The sequence below is a fragment of the Sciurus vulgaris genome (genome assembly GCF_902686455.1).
Source record: "Sciurus vulgaris genome assembly, chromosome: 5".
Lineage (NCBI taxonomy): Eukaryota > Metazoa > Chordata > Mammalia > Rodentia > Sciuridae > Sciurus > Sciurus vulgaris.
The window spans coordinates 161,077,423-161,099,433 of record NC_136465.1 but is presented as its reverse complement, the minus strand read 5'-3'; the positions used below and the strand labels follow the sequence as shown (position 1 = coordinate 161,099,433).

Genomic DNA, 22,011 nt, shown 5'->3' with positions numbered 1-22,011 from the left:
ACATGGGGTGGGGCTTTAGGCACAGCAGTCAAAAGTTGCAGTGCTGAGTCAGGAATAGAAATTGTCTTTTTGGAGTTTCTCTTTGTATTTCTTTGGAAGTTGCTCTTCCCAGGGCTGAGGAAGAAATATGTTGGTCTTCTTACCCAAATGACTGAGAAGAAAACCCTGTTAATAACCTCTATCTTTCAGTGTTCATAAAGTACATGTCCTTTGTTTAGGGCCTTCCCTGCCTAGTATTTCACTCTTTGGAACATCCGATAAGAGGGAGTGCGAGAAAGATGAAAGTAAGAAATGGTTGAACTTCAAGCTACCCAAAGTCACGCTGACCAATGATTCCCATCTCAAGGGGTGGGATCCTTGGGAATCAGCTCAGGTGAATCCATAGCTAAGGTGGGACGGTGTTTGATGGCCATGGTAATAGGGGCACTCTCATCTCCCCCAACTGGTGTACACACACAAGTAACTAAGGAAGGTAGTTATGGTTTATATGTCCCCCAAAGTTTCATGTGCTGCAAATTTGTTTGACTGTAGTATTCATTTCACTGTGTGTGTCTATATCAAAATATAATCTTGTGTACCTCAAAAATATACAATAAAAATAAATTTTAAAAATCTTTAACAAGATAGATTCTGTATCTCTTGCAAAAGAGAGTAATTACAACATATCCTCCTCCCCCAAGTAGGCAGCTACTTCCCTAGAATTAGTCAGAGCATGCTAGTAGGCAGGGTCATAAAAGTAAATATCAATTATTATATTCTGATATCCTTCACAAACTCCACATTTTCAAGCTCTCCATAGTGATTTCTAATTAATCTGTTGGATATCCAAAGATGATAGCTGGAAGCAAGATGGAAAAGATGGTGAAGAAAATAATATAGCTTCTCTTTAGGATGAAGTAGTTTCTCAGGAGTGTTGTTGGGTGTGATAGACCTCATATTAAAGGTCCTGCTCTGTTATGACTCCTCTTAGTCTATGAGAAGAGAATACAACAGAATTTCAGGACAGCCAGCTGAAAATATTCCATGTGCATAAATTTATTTTAAATTTTATTGCATCACATTATACAAGCATTAAACATGGCTTCATGTTGATGACTATTTAAATGTGAAAATTTGTCATTCATGTCAGTACTTTTTGGCTATTTACAAGTAAGGAATTTCTATGTACTTTATATATCTCTGTATTTGTATGTACATATGTAGGAATATATGACTATACATATGTACACACAGAAATACATCTATGGCCATACACATAGCTATAGATATGTCATATATAATAATCTCCTCAGAAAGGTTTGAAATTAAAAAAAGAAAAGAAAAAAGTTGTAAACAGGGTCTTGTCGGTGTCATTTGGTGACAGGGAATTAGGACCACATGATGATATCCTAGGAATGTGTGTCCAGGGGTCCGAATACCCTTGTTAGCCCAGTGTCTGTAAAATTCACATGGAATAGAATGCAAAAAAGGTAGCAAACAGGCTGAAAAACAGGCCCAGTATACAAGTTCCCCTTGGTTTTAAAAACTTGAGAATGTAACTGCCCGTAACGTGCATGCTTGCTTGGTCGAGAATGGTCTATGGGTAGATAGCAATTGTGTGCTGGACTGCAACATGACCTCACAGCAGCGGGACTCCACTCCAGTCCTCACTGGGCGCCGGTCTCCCTGTGGCTGCCGGTGTCTGCAACATGCACTGCGGTTGCATTTTGAGTGATTCACTTGAATGTGCTTTTGCACAGCCGGGAGAAGTAAACAAAATTCAGGTCCTTGGCCTGGCAATGAAGTCATACCTGGAAAGGGAAAAGAAGACATCAAGATCTGCTGTACACAATGACTTAGAATGATGTGCAATGCTTGGCATGGATAAGGCATTCAAAGAATTTGTAACCCCAAATTGAGTCAGGTATGGCATCAACACTATTATGCCTGCTTTGCAGATGAGCACTGAGTCAGAAAGGCAATCCGAAGCACTGTGACAACTGTTGTGGGCATGGAGACAGGCACTTTGCTTTCAAGAAAAAAATGAGAAATTGGGAGGAAAGCAGCTGGTCGTGGTGAGGCCAGAAGGAATCCCAGTGATTGGTTACCAGCCAGCATAGCATCCAGGTGTAGTTGATGCCACTCAGTTACATCTTGGTCTCTGGTCACTGGAGCTCTGAGGAGCAATTGTCTTTGGTAATGTTTGTCTCCTACCCCACCCAAAGCCATCTGAATACAGTCGACCTTTCTCCTCTGAAGAATGACCAGATTAAGAAAAGAGGTGATCAGGATGGGTAGAAGTCAAGGGTTTGCAGCAAATCCCAGAATCCCAGAAGGGTAAAGCCAGCATGTCTCCTAAAGTATTATTTAATTCAACGTCTAAACTTTTGCAAATATAAAAGCTGAATCCACATGAATGCTCTGTGCCAGATCACGCAGATAGAGAATGGGAAAGGCAGGTGCAGACTCTAGCAGACCACAACATGATGCTTAACAACAATACAAACCATGGCTGGTATTCTGTAGCACTTTCTTGCTTAGCAAATTTCTCATACATTTCCTTATTTGATCTGTGTATTAATTCTGCCCCATAGGCAGAATCAGAGAAGTAGAGTAATCTCTCCAAGTCACATAACCAAATTGCAGATCTGGGACATGGTAAATTACAGATTAGCAAAACATTTCTTGCTTTTAGTGAAGCCAAAGGGAACTTTGGACTTGAGCATTCAACATCTATGTACCACTTTTATTCCTGTGGGCTTGGGTCTAGGCTATTATCTCATATCCAACTCATAATAACCTTTTGGACAATTAACATGGAACTGCATTGATACAGCTTTATTAACTTAACAACAAACACCTCAGCAGATATCTGCTACATCTTAGCCTACAGGGAAAGTGAGGATCATACTTTCCCCCTGTATATGTTGTTTTTTGCTTTGAGACCAAATTTGGAAAATGATTTCAAAGTTAGTTTTCAATCACATACAGGAGAGAGAATTGAAGGGCAAGGAAGACAAAAGAAATCCTGTAATAATATTAGCTCACAGAGTATTGGAACACAGCGCTTCTGTAAACGTTTCATCACTAAGGAAACTGAGGCCTAGAGAAATTAAGTGACTTATACAAGGTTACACAGCTAGTAACTGATTTGCCAGGATGGAAGTTTTCCAACCTTTTGGTAGGATGTGTGGGAACATTATGGAGTTTTCCTACAATGTATTCAACTTAAATCCATTCAACCTTTATTCATTGAATGTACAATTATTAGGTGCCCTGTGTCTAACATTGTGGTTGCTAGTTGGAAGAATAAGGATTATAATCCAGAGATTTCAATTACTTACAATTGTTTGAAGGGGGTTGAGAACACTTCAAAGACCATAACGTAACAATATAAACCAATATATCTCAATACATGTGGTACTGATGACGATTACCAGAGAAGTTCAGGAGGAGTGTCAATGGGCTGGCGGTCTGGGGAAGCCTTCTTAGAGGGTATGTGGGACATGGACCAGGAAGAACTGAATGGGAGACGAAGGCAAGGTCTCTGGGTCAGATGAAAGACTGACTTCAACCAGAAGAAGAGGCATGTTGCCCTGGATGCTAAAGAGAACCTGCAGGCTGGATTGGAAGGGAGAGAAAGGTCGGCTCAGGGAACACCTGGGCCAGCTCATGAAGCCCATGGCTGTCAGGCCAGAGTCTGCAGGGAGGTGAGGAGAGCAGCAGGAGGTGAGGGGCAGGGAAAGATCGAGTTGCAAAGATTAAGGGAACAAATTGGTTTTGGAAGCCTCTAAAGAGCTTATTTTAATCCTATTACTGGAACAACAGGGAGCTTTGTGTTGGGAGTTGAAAGCAGCCCCTCCCTTCCGGAGGCCCCTGACCAGTGCACACCTCTCCCCTACCTGGTCACGGCCACTCGTTGTGGTGTGCTTTTCCATTCTTCTTCCTCTCCTTCCGTTCCTTCTGGAGGCGCTCCAGTTCCGCCTCGTACATCATCTCCTGGATCAGGTACTTCTCTCTCCTCATACGATCCCTTAGATCTTTAGGGAGGTCTGGGATCAGATAGGAAATGAGGTGCTTTATACAGAACACCAGGTGCTAGAAACACAATAGAGGAGAACACAACAGAGTCAGGGGTGTTGTTCATCCTTCCCCAGGAGGAGGTCTGGGGGTGGGTTCAAGAAGGACGCAGAGCGGAGCCTGTGGGGTGTGGGAAGTAGAAGGGGCTCAGGAGGCGGGTGGAGAAGAGACCACAGAGGTGAGAGCCCAACAGGGTCTGATGGGCTTCCCCAACCCAGGGATGAGGAAGAGGAGTCAGGGGAGAAGGTGTGGAAGGTACCATGGAGAATTCAACGGAGACCCAGAAGATCCTATACCCTGGAATCAGAAAACCCAGGAGAGGGTTTCAGCTCAACGGCTTTCACTGTCTCAGAGTGTCTGTCCATTCTGGATGAGTCACTTAACTGCTCTGAGCCTCCATTCACTCTCCTATAGAATACGTAGCATTGTGAAAATTATAAGACTTAAAAATACTTAGAAGGTGGCCAAAATTCTTTACAAATCTCTATGGTAAGAATTATGGACCCAGGGTAATGCTCATTTCAGGAAGACACGTTTTCTTTTTTGGTAAACTGCCACAAATTCTTTACCTGAAATACAAATAACTGTAACTATGGTCACTTCTGTTCATCTATATCCTGGAGACCAATAAAGTAAATGTGAAGCCCTTTATAGTTCTTAAGTGCTTAATAAAGGTCAAAAATAATGATAGTGCTAACAATTCTTCATTTTATTTGAAACTTGATAAAATGACACATAGATTACATACAATTCTGCCAATTAAGAAACTTTTCTCTGTTTGTCTAGTGTTTTGATTTTACTCATTCATATTTAATTTTTTTAGTTGTAGGTGGACACAATACCTTTATTTATGTTTACGTGGTGCTGAGTGCTTCACGTGTGCTAGGCAAGTGCTCTACCACTGAGCTATAACCCCAGCCCTCTAATATTTTTAAATAGTAATAGCATGTTGAAAGGAGATTAAAAACTTCTTGAAAAGTCAAATAACAACTGAGTGCAGCCTCCTCTTTATTTTGTCTGAAAAAAATTTAAGACTATTAGGTTAAAAATACCTTCTTGAAGTCAGGTGTGGTGGCACAGCAACTTGGTAGGCCGAGGCAGGAGGATTGCAAATTTGAGGCCAGCCTCAGCAACTTAATAAGGCTCTAAGCAACTTAGGGAAACCCTGTCTCAAAAAAATTCTTTTAAAAAGGGCTGGGGATGTGGCTTAGTGGTAAAGAGACTCTGGGTTTAATCACCAGTACCAAAAAAAAAACCAAAAAAACAAAAAAAACCAAAAACTTCAAAGAGGGACTGATTCATTGAGAATTCCAGGGAAGAACTGCTTAATATTATCTTTTCTTGGTTCCCTGGAGTGGAGGAAAGAAGCATGATGGAATAGTCTTCAAGAGTTTCAAGAAATTTTACGTTTATGACTAGAGTTACAGGAATGTGAACTATTTTAATGGCAATATTCTAAAAGACTGAAAGGAAATAGATGATCTATTTTTATTGACACATAATACAGGAAATTGCTAGGTAGATTTTACTTTATAAGTCTATTTTGGATCATAGGTAATGAATGCTTATTTGTGTGTTTGAGTATAAATGATTCCATGATGGCATTACCACTAGTAATACTCAGTTCAATGCTTCCAAACTATGATCTTTGAACTTCTGCAACAGAATCACCTTGGAGGGCTTGTGAAGAGCACGTCATAGACATGAGATACCAGCCTCTCTAGAAATAGTGGTGGGAAACGTCATATTTTTCCTGAAGTTTAAACATCATGGTCCTGAAATATTGAATTTAGAATCAATGATTCCTAACTTGTCTATTAATAATCATAATGGACGTTCAAATATTTCTTGGAAAATTCAAATATTTCAATTAAAGAAAAGAAAAAGAAGATAAAAAAGGCAACATAATATGACCATGCTACCTCTGGAAGTAGATAGTCACATTGCAAGTCCTCATCACTTAGCCTTTTGGATGGCTACTAGTGACTTCTAGTGACTTCATTAGGTTAAAGAAAACAAGGGAAATGTTTGTGAAAACTTACCTCAAACACGATGATAAAAGCCAGTCGGGCTGCTAGCACGTGCCAGAACTGCAGTGTGTAGCCATAGGGCACAAGTGAATGAGGAGGGTCCCGGTAGTCTCTGTATCTATAAATCACAAGAGAAAGCTGCATTCCAAACTATGATTTTTTTGATCATCAAATCTCTCCCATTCCCACTATATAGTCCTCATTCATTTGAACCAAATTTGAAAAGCTTTTCTATACTAGATGTCTGTTGCTTTGCTTGTTCAGCATTTCTTCTTCTGGTAAAATAGTATCTCTTCTCCTTTGGGGAATCATCCATGAGGGTTGGACAGGGCTTGCCCCTTCCCCTGACCTCAACTCAAAAGTTGAGCCAGACGTCAGTAAGACCCATCATCAGTACATCTGTTAGAAACGTGAATTATCACTAAGACCACCAGAGGTAAAAGCCTGGAATTGCTGGTGGCCCTCATAAATGAGAGAGTGAGCCTGCTTGAGAATGAAATCAATAAAACAAATCAGAACCAGTAGCAAGGCCCTGTCCTGCTGATCCCACTCATGTCTTGAGATCCAGTTGTTACTAAAGCCCATATCCCATTTTCTGAACCAATAAATCACTTAGTGCTTAAATCAGTTTACCCTGTATTTCTTCCACTTGCCATTAGAGTCTTTCCTAATGTATCCTCCAGTAGCTTTTGAATCAGCATTAAATTCCACATATGTTTGTTAAGTACCTACTTGGATTCAGGTGCTATTCTAAGGAACTTCCATTCATGTCTCTATTTTATCTATACCGTTATCATGTCTATTACCATAGATGGGAAATCTAAAAAGTGACTTCTCAATGTCATAAAGTTCTATGAATTCTGAATCCAGTATTCTCGTCATTAGCTCTAGGAATTTAGAATGATCTGGAATTATTGGTTCCTTGACAGTTCTGCTGTGTCACTATACCAAAATCCTCATCTTAATAAAAAAATGACTATTCAGGTTCTCATGTGAGATAGTCTCTAACCTCAAGGTCAATGCTGATTTGCATATGAGGATACAGAATAATGTCCTACAAAGAGTATCTTTGAAACATATCAAGGAGAACAAAAAATATGAGCTATCATCATTGTCATCATCATAATTACCTTCTTAATTATTATTAATGTCTATGGATGGATACATAGCAATAATGTATCATGATTATTTTATCATTAGAGTCATACTTGTGATGAAGGAATTTATTAGTGCCTTCAAATTCCTGGTTCTCTTTTTGGTGAAGAGGATTAGGTGACCATCTAAAATACTATTCTAATTAGTGGTTATATAATCTGTTTCTTCATAGGTCTAATAACTGTGCGTGGAAATTTAGGGCAAATAATATTTTTTATTCAGGACTAAAAGTCTGCATGGATTATTCTCACCTCCATTTATTTTTTGTGGGGCACAGCTAATCACTAACCAGGAATTGTGTTTTCTGCAGTGCAGAAAACAAATGTTAATTCCTTTGCCTATATTTCAGATATAGTCCAAGTAAAATATTCTAGAAGTAAAATAGCAATATGCATTTATCATACATATGGGTGATTATTAGACAAAAGTATGTAAAAGAAAGGATCTCAAACTTTTCCAGAGTCGTCTTTATTGACTCCTTAAACTTTTTACACAATAGTTCTTACTAGGTCTGAGAATTCTTTTTGGTACATCAGTTTTTCCTGTATACAAAATTAGAGTCTGTCTGTCTCGTGCTACTTGAAAATTTTGGACTACAACTCTTTTCTTACATGTTTTTGCAAAGTATTATTGTAAATGCTTTCAGTTCATGCTTCAACTTAAGTCTACCCGGGACCCTGCTGGTCTTTTCCACTAGGCAGAAGTTTTCGTGGTCAGATGTCAGCTGGGCCTTTTGTTTTGTTTGTTGTACTGGGGACTCAACCCAGGGTCTCCTTGCATGCCAAGTTCTTGCACCCTACCACTAAGCCACACCTCCAGCCCTGTTTCTCTTCTTTTGATGTGGTACTATGCATTTGCAAAATGACTGGTTTCCTGTTCTCTGGCACTTGTACAAAGAAAACACTTCCTTCTGCCTCTGTAGAAATAACCATGAAGACGAGTTTCAAAGCTAATAAAATCAAAGTCGTACTTTTTTAATCTTCAAAGACATTAAGTAGTCCAGTGGCATTAATGTTTGGAGGAAATTTTTCGAAGTGACTCAGAGTTGTTTTCAGAAAGTAATTCTTCAGTTCCTGTCTTCATTTTTACATATAGGAAGGCAGAATCTTCCCTTTTGGCTGAAGTTAGTGCATTTCGTAAAGCTGCCTCTATTTCTCAAGAAATGGATGACTGGTTTGCAAACATTATTTTTCTAGTGCCAAGTATAATTAATTCATTTTCATTTTTAAACTGTGAAAATGAGAGTAGACATACATTGGAAAGACAGAAAAGTGACTCTCTGGGGACCCCCATCTAAGTTAAGACATAGAACTAGATCAGTGGTTTAAAAATGCTTTGCTGACTTTCCCAGCCACCCTGAGAAGTCTCTGCTATCCTAATTTTTGTGACAATCATCCTCTTGATTTTCTTTAGAGTTTTGCCACCTACATAGGTTTTTCCTAAATAAATAGTGCTTGGTTTTTCTCCTTGAACTCTATATAAATGAAATCATACTGTCGGCATTTTTCTGTGATTGCATCTTTGGTTGTTGTGCAATGTATTTTTGAGGTCTCAATTTTATCCTGTTTTCTATGTATCTGGTCATGTGATACCACCACAATAACTAATTACTATAATTTTATACTGTGTCTTAAGACAAGGTAAATCTCCTATTCTTCAAAACTATCTTGATGATTCTTTATCCTTTTCATTCTGACTATACATCATTCTGACTTTCAGGTACAAAGAATTGAACCAATTATAATTCTTAATTTTTACAACATGAATTTTGGTTCATTCATGGTCCTCTTTTAATTAATTTTTATATTTATTTATTTGATACTTTAATCCTATAAAGAACTCTCATCAATTTAACACAAAGCCCCCAAACTAAAACCCTACCAGAAACTTACATATACCTCAGTACTCCTCCTTCATCCCATTCCCCGCCTGCCCCTCTCCTGAATTTCATTTTCATCAACACATATTTAGACATATATGTACATGCATTCAAATGAATATTATCCTATTTAGTTTCATTTGTTTTGAACTTGAGGAAAGGAGACTATACTGTGGATAGTTATCTGGGGCTTGCTTTTTACACTACTATGTCACAGGATGCATGTAGCGAACTCATTTTCACTGTTGTATGACCAATTTCTGTATGAATGTATTATAGTGGTTTATATAGGATATGTTTAGCTGTACTCATGGACTGGTCACTCCTATTCTTTCTCTCAGTTTCTCTAACCATGGAAGCCTTTGAGAAACAAAGCTCAAGTCCACCCACTTCAACAAATTCTCTTTGGGTAAAAGTTGGCGACAATAACCCGTGTACTACTCTCTGGGTTCTGCCTTCATTTAGTTTTGGCTACAGAATACCAGTTTTTCTTCCCAGATCATTGATGTGCTTGAGAAAATATTTAAAAAATTTTGTCCACGTGTTCAGAGGTTTATAGCCTGAGAGCTGTTTCAGGTACTCCTGTTATATGACTAAAAATAGAAGTCCCGTGTTTCTATTTTCTATGTATATATGGAATATCCTAAATATCATTTTTATCATCAACACATATTTATATATAAATATATACGCATATTTGTGTGAATGTATATATACATATATCCTTCAATTTAAAAACTGAATAAATCCGAAAATACTATTTTAGCACAGTTTTATAAATGCTAAACAAAATAGCCATAATTTAAATTAATGATGACAGCATCAACAATCCAATTCATGTTAGTAATCTGTGGAAGGCATTTTATGTCATTATTGAGGGCAAATAGGAAGAATTAGGAGTCAGAAAGCAAAAGATGAGAAACGCTCTCTGTTTTCTTTATTAATGATTGAAAAGCTCTTAACTCCAAATAATATTTGGTGTTTTATTTTGAACCATTTTATACTTGGACTCCTGTATGCCTCTAATAGTGCTTGCTGGATAAGTTTATCTATGAAATAGTCTGGTTGAGCACTTGGAACATATATTGAAGCAGACATCAATTACTGCTGCTTGGTTGCTCACGCCCCCACCAGACTTCAGCAAGGAGCAGAACTGTGCTACTTCCCAGCCACTTTTCTTCATTTGACTTATTCATCCATATGAGAGAAGGAAAGAAGCCATCTGGTGTGACCTGATTGTCACTGGGTCACCCATGATTTGGTGTGAGTGTTTAAAGGGGTGGACTAGGTGCCATCACTGCCTAGCAATAGGGCCCATCTGGCTTCTCTTAAGATTTCTTGTCCTATTGGAGCTGTGCATGCCCAGGGCCATTAGACCTTCATGTCTTACAGGATAAGTATAGAGTGTGTCACTTATTCTTAAAGGTCAAACCAGTTTCTGCTTTCTAGGGTCTAGTTTCTTAGACTGGGACTAAGTGGACCAATCTGGGCTTCTTTATGTCCCAACCCATAGCTTATATCCCTGTGCCCATTTCACTGAGAAAACAACTGTAGGCAAAAGAAAGAGAATGGGCAAATACACTTTTCAGAGTGCAGTTAAGAGGATAACTTATAAAAGGGTCATCTGGCTTGGACTCACAGAAAGCTGAAAATTCTTACCTATAGGCATACTTTATTAATGCCAGAAAGAACTAAGCTGGAACCTCAGTATTACAGCTCTTCCCAGAGAGTCCTTTCCAGGCCTGTGTGGCAAGTGGGAGGGTGTTACAGAGTAGTATGTGGTACTTCTGCTAATGAAGCTACTCAAAAGAACACTGTCATGAAAGCTGGGAGCCTTGAATTCTACCTCCAGTCTTCCTGTGTCTCTTTAGACAAATCAAATACCATGCATGACTGGTCCTCCGCTTCCCCTTCTATGAAATGAGGGGTTAGAACAGATCATTACAAAGTCCCTTTATCCAAGGGTCCTCATGTTTTTGCTACAGGGAAAGCACAGAACATCATGATGGGAAATCCACAAAATTCTCATAACATCAAATAAAGTAGTAGGAGAAAAGATGCATTTGAACTTGATTTCAACAGTTACACACAAGTAACTTCATTAAGCTTTTGGTGAATGGTTTTTATCATCTGTCGTATAGAATAATACTGCCACCCCTGTGTTAGAAGGTTGATGTGATTATCAAATAAAATAACAGCTCCTGATATGGTAGTTACTCAACAAATTCTTCTTCACACAGTGTTGAATAGATAAATATCAAGAGGCACAGCTTAATTTCCTCTTAGAGAGGTCGATAGAGCGAGAGTGAACATGTGCTTCAGAGGCTACTGTGGTAGAATCTGCAACCAGTTGGGACTCTGCTCATACATCTGAGTTGTTGGACGTTTGGAAATGTGATGTTATTCAGTGCGGACCAGAGAGAAATGAGCGAAGACAAGTGCTCTCAACAAACCACTTGGAGATGATCTCTTCGCCAATTCGTGGACCAGCTATGTAAGTCTTCAGGACTAGATTGTCAGTTTTCCCCTTTAAACCAGAGGCTCTCTACTTCAATGGCACCTGGTTTCTTTAAACTACTGATATCTGAGTTTCAGCCCATGGGATTCTGTTTTAGTTGGTTTGGTTAGCAGCCTGAGAGGGAGATGTTTTTAAATTCCCTAGGGGATAGAAATGCACAGTCAAGGCTGTGACCCACCATTTTAAATCCACTCAACCAGAAAGGGTTATGGGAAGAAAATCTCCCCTTCATAGACCCAGCCCGACTCTGGCAGAGTCACACAGAGTTCCACACCTACCTGCAGTACTTGAGAGGAGTCCCTGAGAACTCACTGCCATCAGACTCGGGCTCAGATCGGTTCTCGAAATCAGAAATTCGAAACACAGACAAGCTGGCATTCACATAGCCAACCATGCACCTGAGAGAGAGTAAAAATGTTAGAATCAGAACAGTGATCACCTCCTCCACATCCAAATCACTCAAGGTGTTCTTCATAAAAGTCCCTGCAGTCGCAAGTGCCTTGAGCTGGCCCTGCCTTGTCACAGGAACCGAAGCTGGGGATTTACTGAAAAGCCGTGGACATGTTGAACCAGGAGCAGGTCATTTCTTTTTTTCTATTCCCTTTTGTGCAATCATCACAGAGAACGTCATGACCCCCCATCAATGCTTCAGCAAAATAGGAGAAAGGCAGCATCCCATAATGGGCATAAATCCATAGGTAACTCACAGCCCCTCTCATTGATGATACACACATCCACAAATGCATTCCTTCTCTAAAAATGAAGGAACTCATTCAGAACACCCAGAACATGGTCCCCCACCCACCCAGAACTCGCATCTGATTATTGCCAGTCATGCTGCTACACTGTGAATCCATCGTACGCGTTCATGCCTCTGCTCAGGTTGTTTTTTCTGTTGAAATCCCCCACTTTTTCTTTACAAGTGAAAGTGATACTTCTCCTTCAATGGTCGGTTGAAACATCACCCCTTCTGGAAAGACTTCCTCATCTTCCCATTCTGAACGACTCATTACTTTCATTTAGTGCTGGGAGGCAACATGTTACAGCACTAAAGTTTTGGACTTTGGCGTCAAATCTTAGTTCTGCTGCTTTCTAACCACATAACCTTGACAAGTTATGCTGTGTGCATGGTGGGGAGGACGGTGGGGGATGGAGTACAGGACCTTGCACTTTGCCAGGCAAGTGCTCCACCCCTGTGTTACACTCCCAGCCCATGTAACTCCTTTCAGTGACCACAGTGCCTGCCTTCGAGGGTCAATGTGAGTATTAAATGATGTACATACAGTATGTGCTACAGTGCTTAGCCTCTAGCAAGATAAATATGAGTGGTGATTACTCATGTTATTTATTTCTCACACCTGACGGGAGGGCCATAAATAATTACTGACTGACTAAATAAATCATAGTCTTGATTCTCTTCATTAACATGTCTGATGTGATTATCCTGAGCTGCAGACATTAAGCCAAAATGGTGATGTGAGCAGTTCTGTATGTTGTCTTGCTTGAGACAAATCACTGGCTTTATCATGGCCTTAAAGAAATAAAAAACCAGCGGAGCTGAAAGCCCCATCTGTCAAGTCACTCACAGGTTAAACAAAAGGTCAGAGGGTGTGTAACAGGCCTCCACCCACCCCTCCCTTGACTTGAAGGCTGTTTGGAATGATGGCTTCCTCATCTATGAACTGCCCAGAGCTTGACATGTGCCTTGATGGTTATTAGCTGTCACAGGGCTGTATTAGGAAATACAGAGACTAGCCGAGTGGTCTCATGAGCTGAGCAATGGGAAGAGAGGTGCTTTGGAAACTGACCCCAAACAGAACCAGCCTTGAGATGGAATATTCCTGACACCTCCTGCACTCTGATCCCACAAAGCAGCCCTGAGGCTTGATTGAGATTAAAGCTGCTGTCTATTGCTCTGTTTAAAAATATTAATGACAAAAATCTAAATTGAATGCCTGTCCCATGAACAGTATCCTTCATTCTTCATCCCCAAAAGCAAAGAGCATAAATCTGTGAACCTATATATTAAGCATAAGCTTATAATGCTAGTCACAAGCCCAGGTTGAAACTGGGTGCAAAGAATCAGAGGTGAACCTTGTATAGGAATGTGAAGTCTTTCCATGGTCAGGGAAGACAAGGGGCTGTCTGCTCATGCTGAGCTGTCTAGGCAACTTGCTAGTTCTTTTCACCACAGTAGAATCTTAGCTATTGCCAACATCAAACAGTTGAGGCTATCATGAACTCAGGGAAATGAGATTTCCCACACTTTTTCTGTGTTTGTCCAGCTGGTGGTCTCCATGGGTCAACTCACTGATCTACTGTTAGAGTAGAAGGGCCCCACGCAGCAGCAGATGCCATGGGGGAAGTGAATGGTGCCAAAAAGAAGATGGAAAAAGAAAAAAAAGATATCAGGCAAAGGAAGAGTTTCCTACAATTAATTTTTTCATTGTTCTTAAAGGGCAGGTAGACAGGCTCTGAAGGCATTTTCAAGAAAAGAGATTCAGAAAATGTCTTACATAAAAGTAGCATTGTTTGAATTAGGAAACATATCTGTTTCAAGTAACTTCTGAAAACATCACATTCATGTTAATGTGAGAACTGGAGGTTTAGATCAGTGTTAAAGAGCTTGCCTAGCATGCACAAGTCCCTGGGTTCAATCCCCCAGTACCACACACACACACACACAAAACAAACAAACAAAAACAAAACAAACTTCAAATGTAAGAGTTCAGCTTTTAAAAACATTCATTCCTTATTGTTTTCAATCCTTTAATATACAGGAAAGGGATGGACCAGTGATCATTATCACCAGTTTTAAGAAAAAGAACAGAAGTTGACTTTAGAGTTTGTGGATTTCAGATAAAACTCTCTGCTACAGAATGTTTTTGAATTATGCTACCAAACTTTCCTTTGAGATTTTAGATATTGTGGCACCAATGCCCTGGGGGTAGGAATCCAAGGTTGAAAAAGCTAGGGGAAATGAGATTGGTTTTATGCATTTAAAGTCTAGCATGCTTTATAGATAAAGGTTCTCAGGCTAATGAAATGAGGATGGAAGAAAGTTCTGATTTTATTGCAACTTCTGATTTGTTGCAATAAAATGTCTGGCATTATGTATGAGACGAGAAAGACCTCTGCACAGTAAACTTTATCTTTTAAAACACTACTTTGACAACGGCGATGGTATCAACCTATTTAAGTGATTCTGACTTTGTATAAATACGTTACTTATTATTCATTAAGCAATATAATTGTAGCTAATTCTGTGCATATCTGAGCACTGGGTCCTGGATCTAGACTCTAAATCCTTATGAGACCACTGTTTGTTTCTATGGGAACATCAGCTTTGATTTACCTCGTGAACTAAGGGCATTGTTTTCAGATATATACTTCTTGAGAACTTTAAGACCTGCATTATCTTCATGTAATGTTCCAAAAAACACTACCTTATGTCTTCCTGATAATGAAGTAATGAGTTTATTACACTCAGTGGGAGAAAAAAAAATCCAATTTGTTATTTGTGCTGCCTGGAAAATTATTTAGTTTGAAAATTAAAATTTTAACTCTGATCTGCAGAATGATTTTATTGTTTACTTCATAATTTTTGCCTCTGGATGTCTGCTCAGAGTACTTAAAGCTCCTTTCTAAAGGACTCAAGTGAAGATACCCTGAAAGAGGAGGTGACCTCATTTTGTCAACAATGAGCAGTCTGAGGTAGAATCAACCTAGCTAAGTTATAGCTGAAGAGCAGTACTATTCCTGGAGGACAGAATAAAACATATGAAAAAATTTTGTGTACCCAGGGTGTATAGAACATTGCCCCCAACCATTTATTTTAAGACCTGATTAAAAAATGAGACTGTCTCCCCGCCTCCTCTCACAGTGAAGCTACTGAAGACTTGATAGCTGAGCATCTGTGACAGTAGAGAGACCGTGCTTGGAAGGCATAGGTGTAAAAGATGTAGTCCTTGTTCTCAAGTACTTTACACTGTGGTTGGGGACAATACCCCCCACAAAATAGGCAGGAACAACCTAAGGCAAAATGAAAGGTGCGTGCCCGGGAGTATGTGAACAAAGGACGTTGGGCATGAGTGAAATTTTCATCTGTGGAGAAGCCAGAGAGGACCGAAAGAACAGTAAGGAGGAGGCCCGGACGGAACCTCAAGTTCTGGAGAGAGGCAAGGAGATTGGTTTGGATGGAGTGCTTTTGCTTGAGGTTCAATTTAAATTGAAATACGCAATTTCTATAACTGGATTAAATCATAAGTGGATTTGACTATAACTGCACATCCTATCCCCCAAACCTATGACTTTGTAAAATTTGACAATGCTATTACTAAGTTCAATCATTTCTAAAGCATTTTTAAATTGGAAAAAGAAGAAAAAGTCCTGAAAAGTAATAGAGTTGCTGCTGGGGCAGAAAATAAGATTCATGAAGAAACATATGTAAATGTAACTATTTGAAAACAAGAAAAATGACCAATGGATTAAAAAGGCAGATCTATAAATCCAAAGTGGCAGAGGGCACTTAAGTTAATCTTGGCTTACAAAGAAAATTAAAGCCCGAGGAACCAAATAAAACTGAAATAAGGAGACTATTAGGTAAATTTTAATCATCATGAACATTGCCTAGCAGATTGCTAAATTCTAAAAGTTTTCACTTACTCTGTCTATGCAGAAATGTGCCCATTTTATTTTTTGTTTCTCCGGAAAAACAAGACAGATTTCACCATTATCGGAATTGAGAAAGAATCGAAATAACAGTGTAGACCTAAACCCTAGGGGTTAGTTGAGCCAGATGACCATGTCCCCTTGGTATGTGGGGAGGGCTGTGCAGCCCAGATGGAGTTCTGTGAGTGTGCTCTAACTCCGAGTGGGCCTCAGCAGCGACTCTGCCTTCTGAGTCTGCATTTAGCCTCCCTTAATCTTTTCCTGCTCCTCAGAGTGAGGATAATTTATGCATGTCCCAATCACAGAGCTGTTTTAAGAATCAAATGCAAAACATGTGAAAGTAGCTTGAATAAAGGTAAGCTTTTTCAGGCCGAGTCAAGCAGAGAAGGTTAACAGTTATGATTAGAAAGAAATGCCTGGGTGGTATAGTCTGTGTCTTTCAATCTCTCTTAAAATGGGATGGTATGCTTACTCGAAGATGATAGATAATTATTATATCATGGCCACGTGGTTATGGTAGTAAAGAAACTCACAGAAGTCTCTTCAAATAGCTGGATTGTGAGTTTAATTACATTTCTCAATCATTCATGATTTAGTGCATTTATGCAGGATTAATAATGAAATGGGACCCAGGCCAGGTATGCATAATTCAATGGACTTGATTTGGTGGCACTTTACTTCTTTGGGCTGATCCAACTACAGTGGCTTTGATGGACACATTTATTTGGCTCAGATTAGTAAACCAGGAGATAGGGCTGCTTTTAGTAGTAGGCAGCAGCCCATGTGAGACTTCTGGGCATTGAGAAGAACTCATAATACTAAAACATGCTCCACTCTAACCTACGATTCCAAAATAAGAATTAGATTTAATTTTTTTTTTTTTTTTACAGACTGCATTTTTATTCATTGTACACAAATGGAATACATCTTTTCATTTCTAGGGTTGTGCACAATGTAGATTCACACCATTCATGTAATCATACATGTACATAGGGTAATGATGTCTGCCTCATTCCACCAGTTTTCTTTTAGGGATTTTGAAAGTATGTTAAGACTTCTTGTACTTTTTCCTAAGTACAGAAATGAAAGCAAGGTAACATGTTACAAGGTTGCCTAGGTTTTATCCTATCACATATATAGTGCCTTGACTTTGCAAACAGGGCTGTGCCCCAATTTGACTGAAGAAATACAGGCGCTGCTCAGGTTGGTGGTTAGGAAAAAAAAAAAATTAACTTATTTATTCCACAAATATAAATTGAATACCTACTGGGTAGTTGGGTGCACAGTTTCAGAGTTCCCATTTAAAACTTGCAGTCTACATATAATGATATGATGTGAATCAGAGAGTAACTACCCTTCTACAAACTAATAATAATGTCATAACTATATACTGCATCATATAACACATTTTTGTCCACACACCTTAGTAGATCAGAGGTCAGAGGATGAGGAAAATGATTAATTGCTGCTCTTGCATTGAATTGCATCTTAAACCTGTCTGACTTGTTGGATCATCAGCCCTTCAGTAGATCTGGGATCTGTTCTTCTTTTTGGCTGGAAGTGTAATTACATCATAATTTCTCCTCCCCCACCACAGGCCTTATTGTCAGGGCTTGTGTGCCACATACCCCAGGGCAAAGGCTTCTCCCTCAGTGTCCAACACCACACAAAGGCTAAGAAATGGAGATTTCAAAATGGTTTCGCAGCCAACTTACTTTTGCCCAGCTTCTCCTTGGCCTGCACAGGGTCCATATTTATAAGCATACACCAAGCGAGGGATAAAGTCAGATGTTATCGCTATGACAAATGCGTTTGTAATAACAGAGAGAATTCCAATGCCTTCAAGAATTCCATACCAAATTCCTATTCAAATAGAAATGTGGTATTAGCTCCACGTATATCAGAGGAAATAAGAATGAAAGCAAATGAGGATAATTTGTTTTCAATGACCTTTCATCATTTTAGAAAATACTGACAAATGAAACTAGGAGTAAGAATTTATGCTTCCAAACACCTTGGCATTTATGGAATTTCTGAGAAAGTGCCCATGTGCTCATGATTTAATGGGCAGGATCAAATATAAGTCAGAGAATTCTGGTCAATGATAAGGCACCAAAACAATTCAATAAGATGAGCGCAGATGATATCAAGCTGCCACCAGACTGGGAGTTCCTTATAGGTATGGACAGGATCTCTCCAGTTCATCTTTGGGGGCCCAGTTCCTGAGGCACAGAGCTGAGCAGGTGCTCACTGAATGTGAGGTAGTTTCACATGGAGGTTAAAAGCCCACTATAAGCAAGAATGTCTGTATTCAATTCTCTTCCAACCCACAGGTTGACTGAGTGCCTGCCTGCTCTGCCTCAGCACTGGATGCACAAATGAATAAAAGACAGTTTTTAATTTTAGTGCTCAAGAAGACTGTACCTGATTCAACGCAGCATCTTTGGTCAAAGACCAATGCTCATTTCTGCCTTTAGAAAACTAGATTATATTTCATGTGAATCAGGAAAACACTAGAAAAATGCAAAACCAAGTTAAGCAAGTGGAAGAACTATTTTTTTCCCCACATCTTTTTTTCTTTTTTTTTGCAGTGCTGGGGACTGAACCCAGGGACTTGTGCTTATAAGGCAGGCACTCTACCAACTGAGCTATCTCCCCAGCCCCCTCTCCCATTTTTTTTTTTTAATTGGTGCATTACAGTTGTACATAGTGGTGGGATTTGTTGTTACATATTTGTACATGCACACAATACAATAATAAAATTTGGCCAATCTCACTCCCTAGCACTTCCCCCTTGGAAGATCTATTTAAAACGTTAAGTGATAAGGAATCAAAATTTTAGATTCTAAAGTTTTGAGCTAGATTTAAATACACACACACACACACACACACACACACACACACAAATTGAGATTCTATTTAGGCACAAATTCTCTAGCAATGAAAATTATAAATTTCCAAATAGGGCAGCTTTACTTCTAATCTGATATTATTTAAAACTCATAAAATTAGTTGATTCATCTCACATGGAAACCATACAAAAAAACTAAAGTAGGTGACTTTTAAAATTTTATCGACAAGATGGCTAATAGCTTTTTTTAAATGACCAAATCCAACTTACCGATGTCTTTGGCCCTTGAAGCTAAAGGTCTCCTCCACTGTGTGACAAATTTGTAAGCATCAAGTCGAATTTCAATGATGTTATTCAGTAAGGCCAGAAGTGGTGCTAGGGGGAAAGCTGCCACAAAGATAGTTGTGAATCCAAACTGAAGAACTAGGGAAGAAAAATGGAAGGAGAACAGAAATGTTGGTTTTCCATTATTGTTTTCAAAAGGAAATTATCTGAATATGTCATTGTCTTAAATGATATTTTGTGATCCAGAAGCACAGGGGCCATCACTTGCAGAAAGATGACCAAGACATTGGACAAAGGGGAACTTCTTAGGGCTGGGAGTAATGGCATCCTTGGGAACAGGAAGCATGCTTAGGACCCGGAAGTTGTTTTCTAAATGTCATTCTTTAATAAAAAGAACCAGGGCTCCTTGGTGGACACTTTGATTCCTAAATTGTGGTAGAAAAATACAACATGAGGCTGGGATATCTTGTGATGCCAGAGAGTAAGGAAGCATTCAGTAAATTCTGGGGACACATCAACAGGACACAGAAGGAACTTGAAGGCACTCCCAGGGGCCAAAGCCAGAACCATTTGTGCAACAAAATGAGTGATATCATTGGTTTATAAAGTCTATATTGACAAAGATATTGATATATATACAAACAATTCCAAATAAATAATCAATAAAGGGGGGATTTGGGTGGCTGTTCCTCATGGTAGAATTCTAATTCATAAACATAGAAAGAATGATGAAAATAGAAAAATCACCAGGAAAGGATATTGAAACCACATTATTCAAGGATATTGAATAGCACATTTCTTGAGTCAAAGTATCTCATATTTGATAACATAATAATTACAAAGGGCAAAAGAGTATCTTCACATTTCAGCAATCTAGTAGACATCACCTGACCCATGTGATCAGAGGTAACATCACCAGCAATAAGACATCCTGCTGTCACATAGCCCTGGTAGGGAGCACTTTTCCTTTCATGTCCCTCCTCCCCTTAGTCTTCTTGAATTAAAAACTAGATCTTGGCGAGCTCAGCCTTAAGAATCATTAGTCTCCAAGTCCCAACAGTTACTCTTTAAAAATGTCTCTCCTTTATTCCTCTTATTCCACTGTCCCCACTTGAGTTCAGATTGATTTTTTAACTGGCTTATCTACCTCCAAACTTTGCCCTTTTCCCCCATCTCAGCACTGTCAGTGTGCCTAAAGTGTTGGTCAAGTCCATCGCTCATCATCTCCCTACATGAAGTACTTTAGTAGGTTCTCATTGCCTGCAGAATAAATCCTGAATTTCCACCATGCCATTCAAGGATCTCGATAATTTGATTCCATGCAAACTTCCAAGTCTTATGTCTAAATGTAGTACCCTGTGCCCAGACAAGTTTCCCAAACAAACTCTGACCACACTACACTTCCCGTTTTGTGGAGACACATCATACACTTAAATATTCCTGTTGACACTCAGATGAAAGTCCATTCTTCCTTCAGGGGTAAGCTCAGATGTGCCCTCTTCTGGAGCCTCTTGGTAGTACTGCCTCATGTGGCTTCCACAACTTTTCTCACCACCATGCAAGGAACTTCATTCTGAGTTTACGGCTCTTTGTGTGTCTTTTCCCCACTGCCCTGGCCTTCATCAGGTAGGGAGGGAGACTTCTTTGTCTTTCCATTTTCCATGTACTCCCTACAGTGGTTTTGTGTACGGGAGAAACTTGACAGATACCAAGTAATGCTGGTTCAGTGACTGACATGTAATTACAATGAAGAAAGACCAGGAAAGCAAAAACCAACCAAACCAAACAACACAACAACAACAACAACAACAACAACACATACACAAACCTATCAAGTGGAAATAACGCTGGCAGAGATAATTCTTACGATCACTAGAGTACTGGATATTTATTTAGACAGAAAAACATAAGCCTCACTGAAGAGTAGTTCTCCACGATTGAGTTCATAGTGAAAATGACCACAAGATTAAGAGGACAAAGGAAATGCATGTAGTTCATTGGTAGCTTTGTTTTATCTGACATCTAACAAATTTAACTACCTAGTTAAATAGTATGACCTATAATCAAATCAAATAACTGCTTTCACAAAACTCAGGTGTGACATACATGATATTAGTCTTGAAGTGATTAACTGCAATGTCCGGTGACTGCTGCTGTCTCAGGAGGTCTTGGGAAGAGGCGGATTGTAGCATAAAGTGAGATGAATTTTTAAAAATGTTTTGGAAAATCTTCTAAATATCAAAAAGCACATGTGAATCTACATCAGGTATAACCATAGAAACGCCAAGTTGTACCCCATTTGTGTACAGCGATTCAAAATGCAAAAAATAAATAAATAAATAAATAAAATAGCTAATCTTACGAGAAAGAAAAAAAAAAAAAAAAAAGCACAAAGAATTAGGTAACAAACTTCCACATGCCCAAGGAAGAGTTAGCATTAAGTTTTGGCAACATTTTGTCATATCTGCTTCATGTCTTTTTAGAAATAAATGAAATACATAGATAAAATTGAAGTGCCCTTTATTTCTGCTCCTGAGTGTTTTCTTTTCTCTTCACAGAAGCA

The 22,011-nt window shown here is 39.1% G+C and overlaps 1 protein-coding gene across 7 annotated transcripts in view; it reads right to left on the bottom strand.

The window, feature by feature from the left end:
* Nucleotides 1–1,030: 1,030 nt before the first annotated feature.
* Nucleotides 1,031–22,011, bottom strand: part of ANO4 (anoctamin 4) — a 377,561-nt gene continuing 356,580 nt past the window's right edge. For all 7 annotated transcript variants that reach the window (XM_079141368.1, XM_079141366.1, XM_079141367.1 and 4 more), the window contains 6 exons: nt 19,434–19,586; nt 18,028–18,175; nt 11,920–12,039; nt 6,102–6,207; nt 3,882–4,077; nt 1,031–1,790 (listed from right to left, as the gene is read on the bottom strand). In XM_079141368.1, the coding sequence (XP_078997494.1) occupies nt 3,886–4,077; nt 6,102–6,207; nt 11,920–12,039; nt 18,028–18,175; nt 19,434–19,586 (719 nt within the window). In that variant the 3' untranslated portion in view covers nt 1,031–1,790; nt 3,882–3,885. The remainder of the gene's footprint in view (nt 1,791–3,881; nt 4,078–6,101; nt 6,208–11,919; nt 12,040–18,027; nt 18,176–19,433; nt 19,587–22,011) is intronic.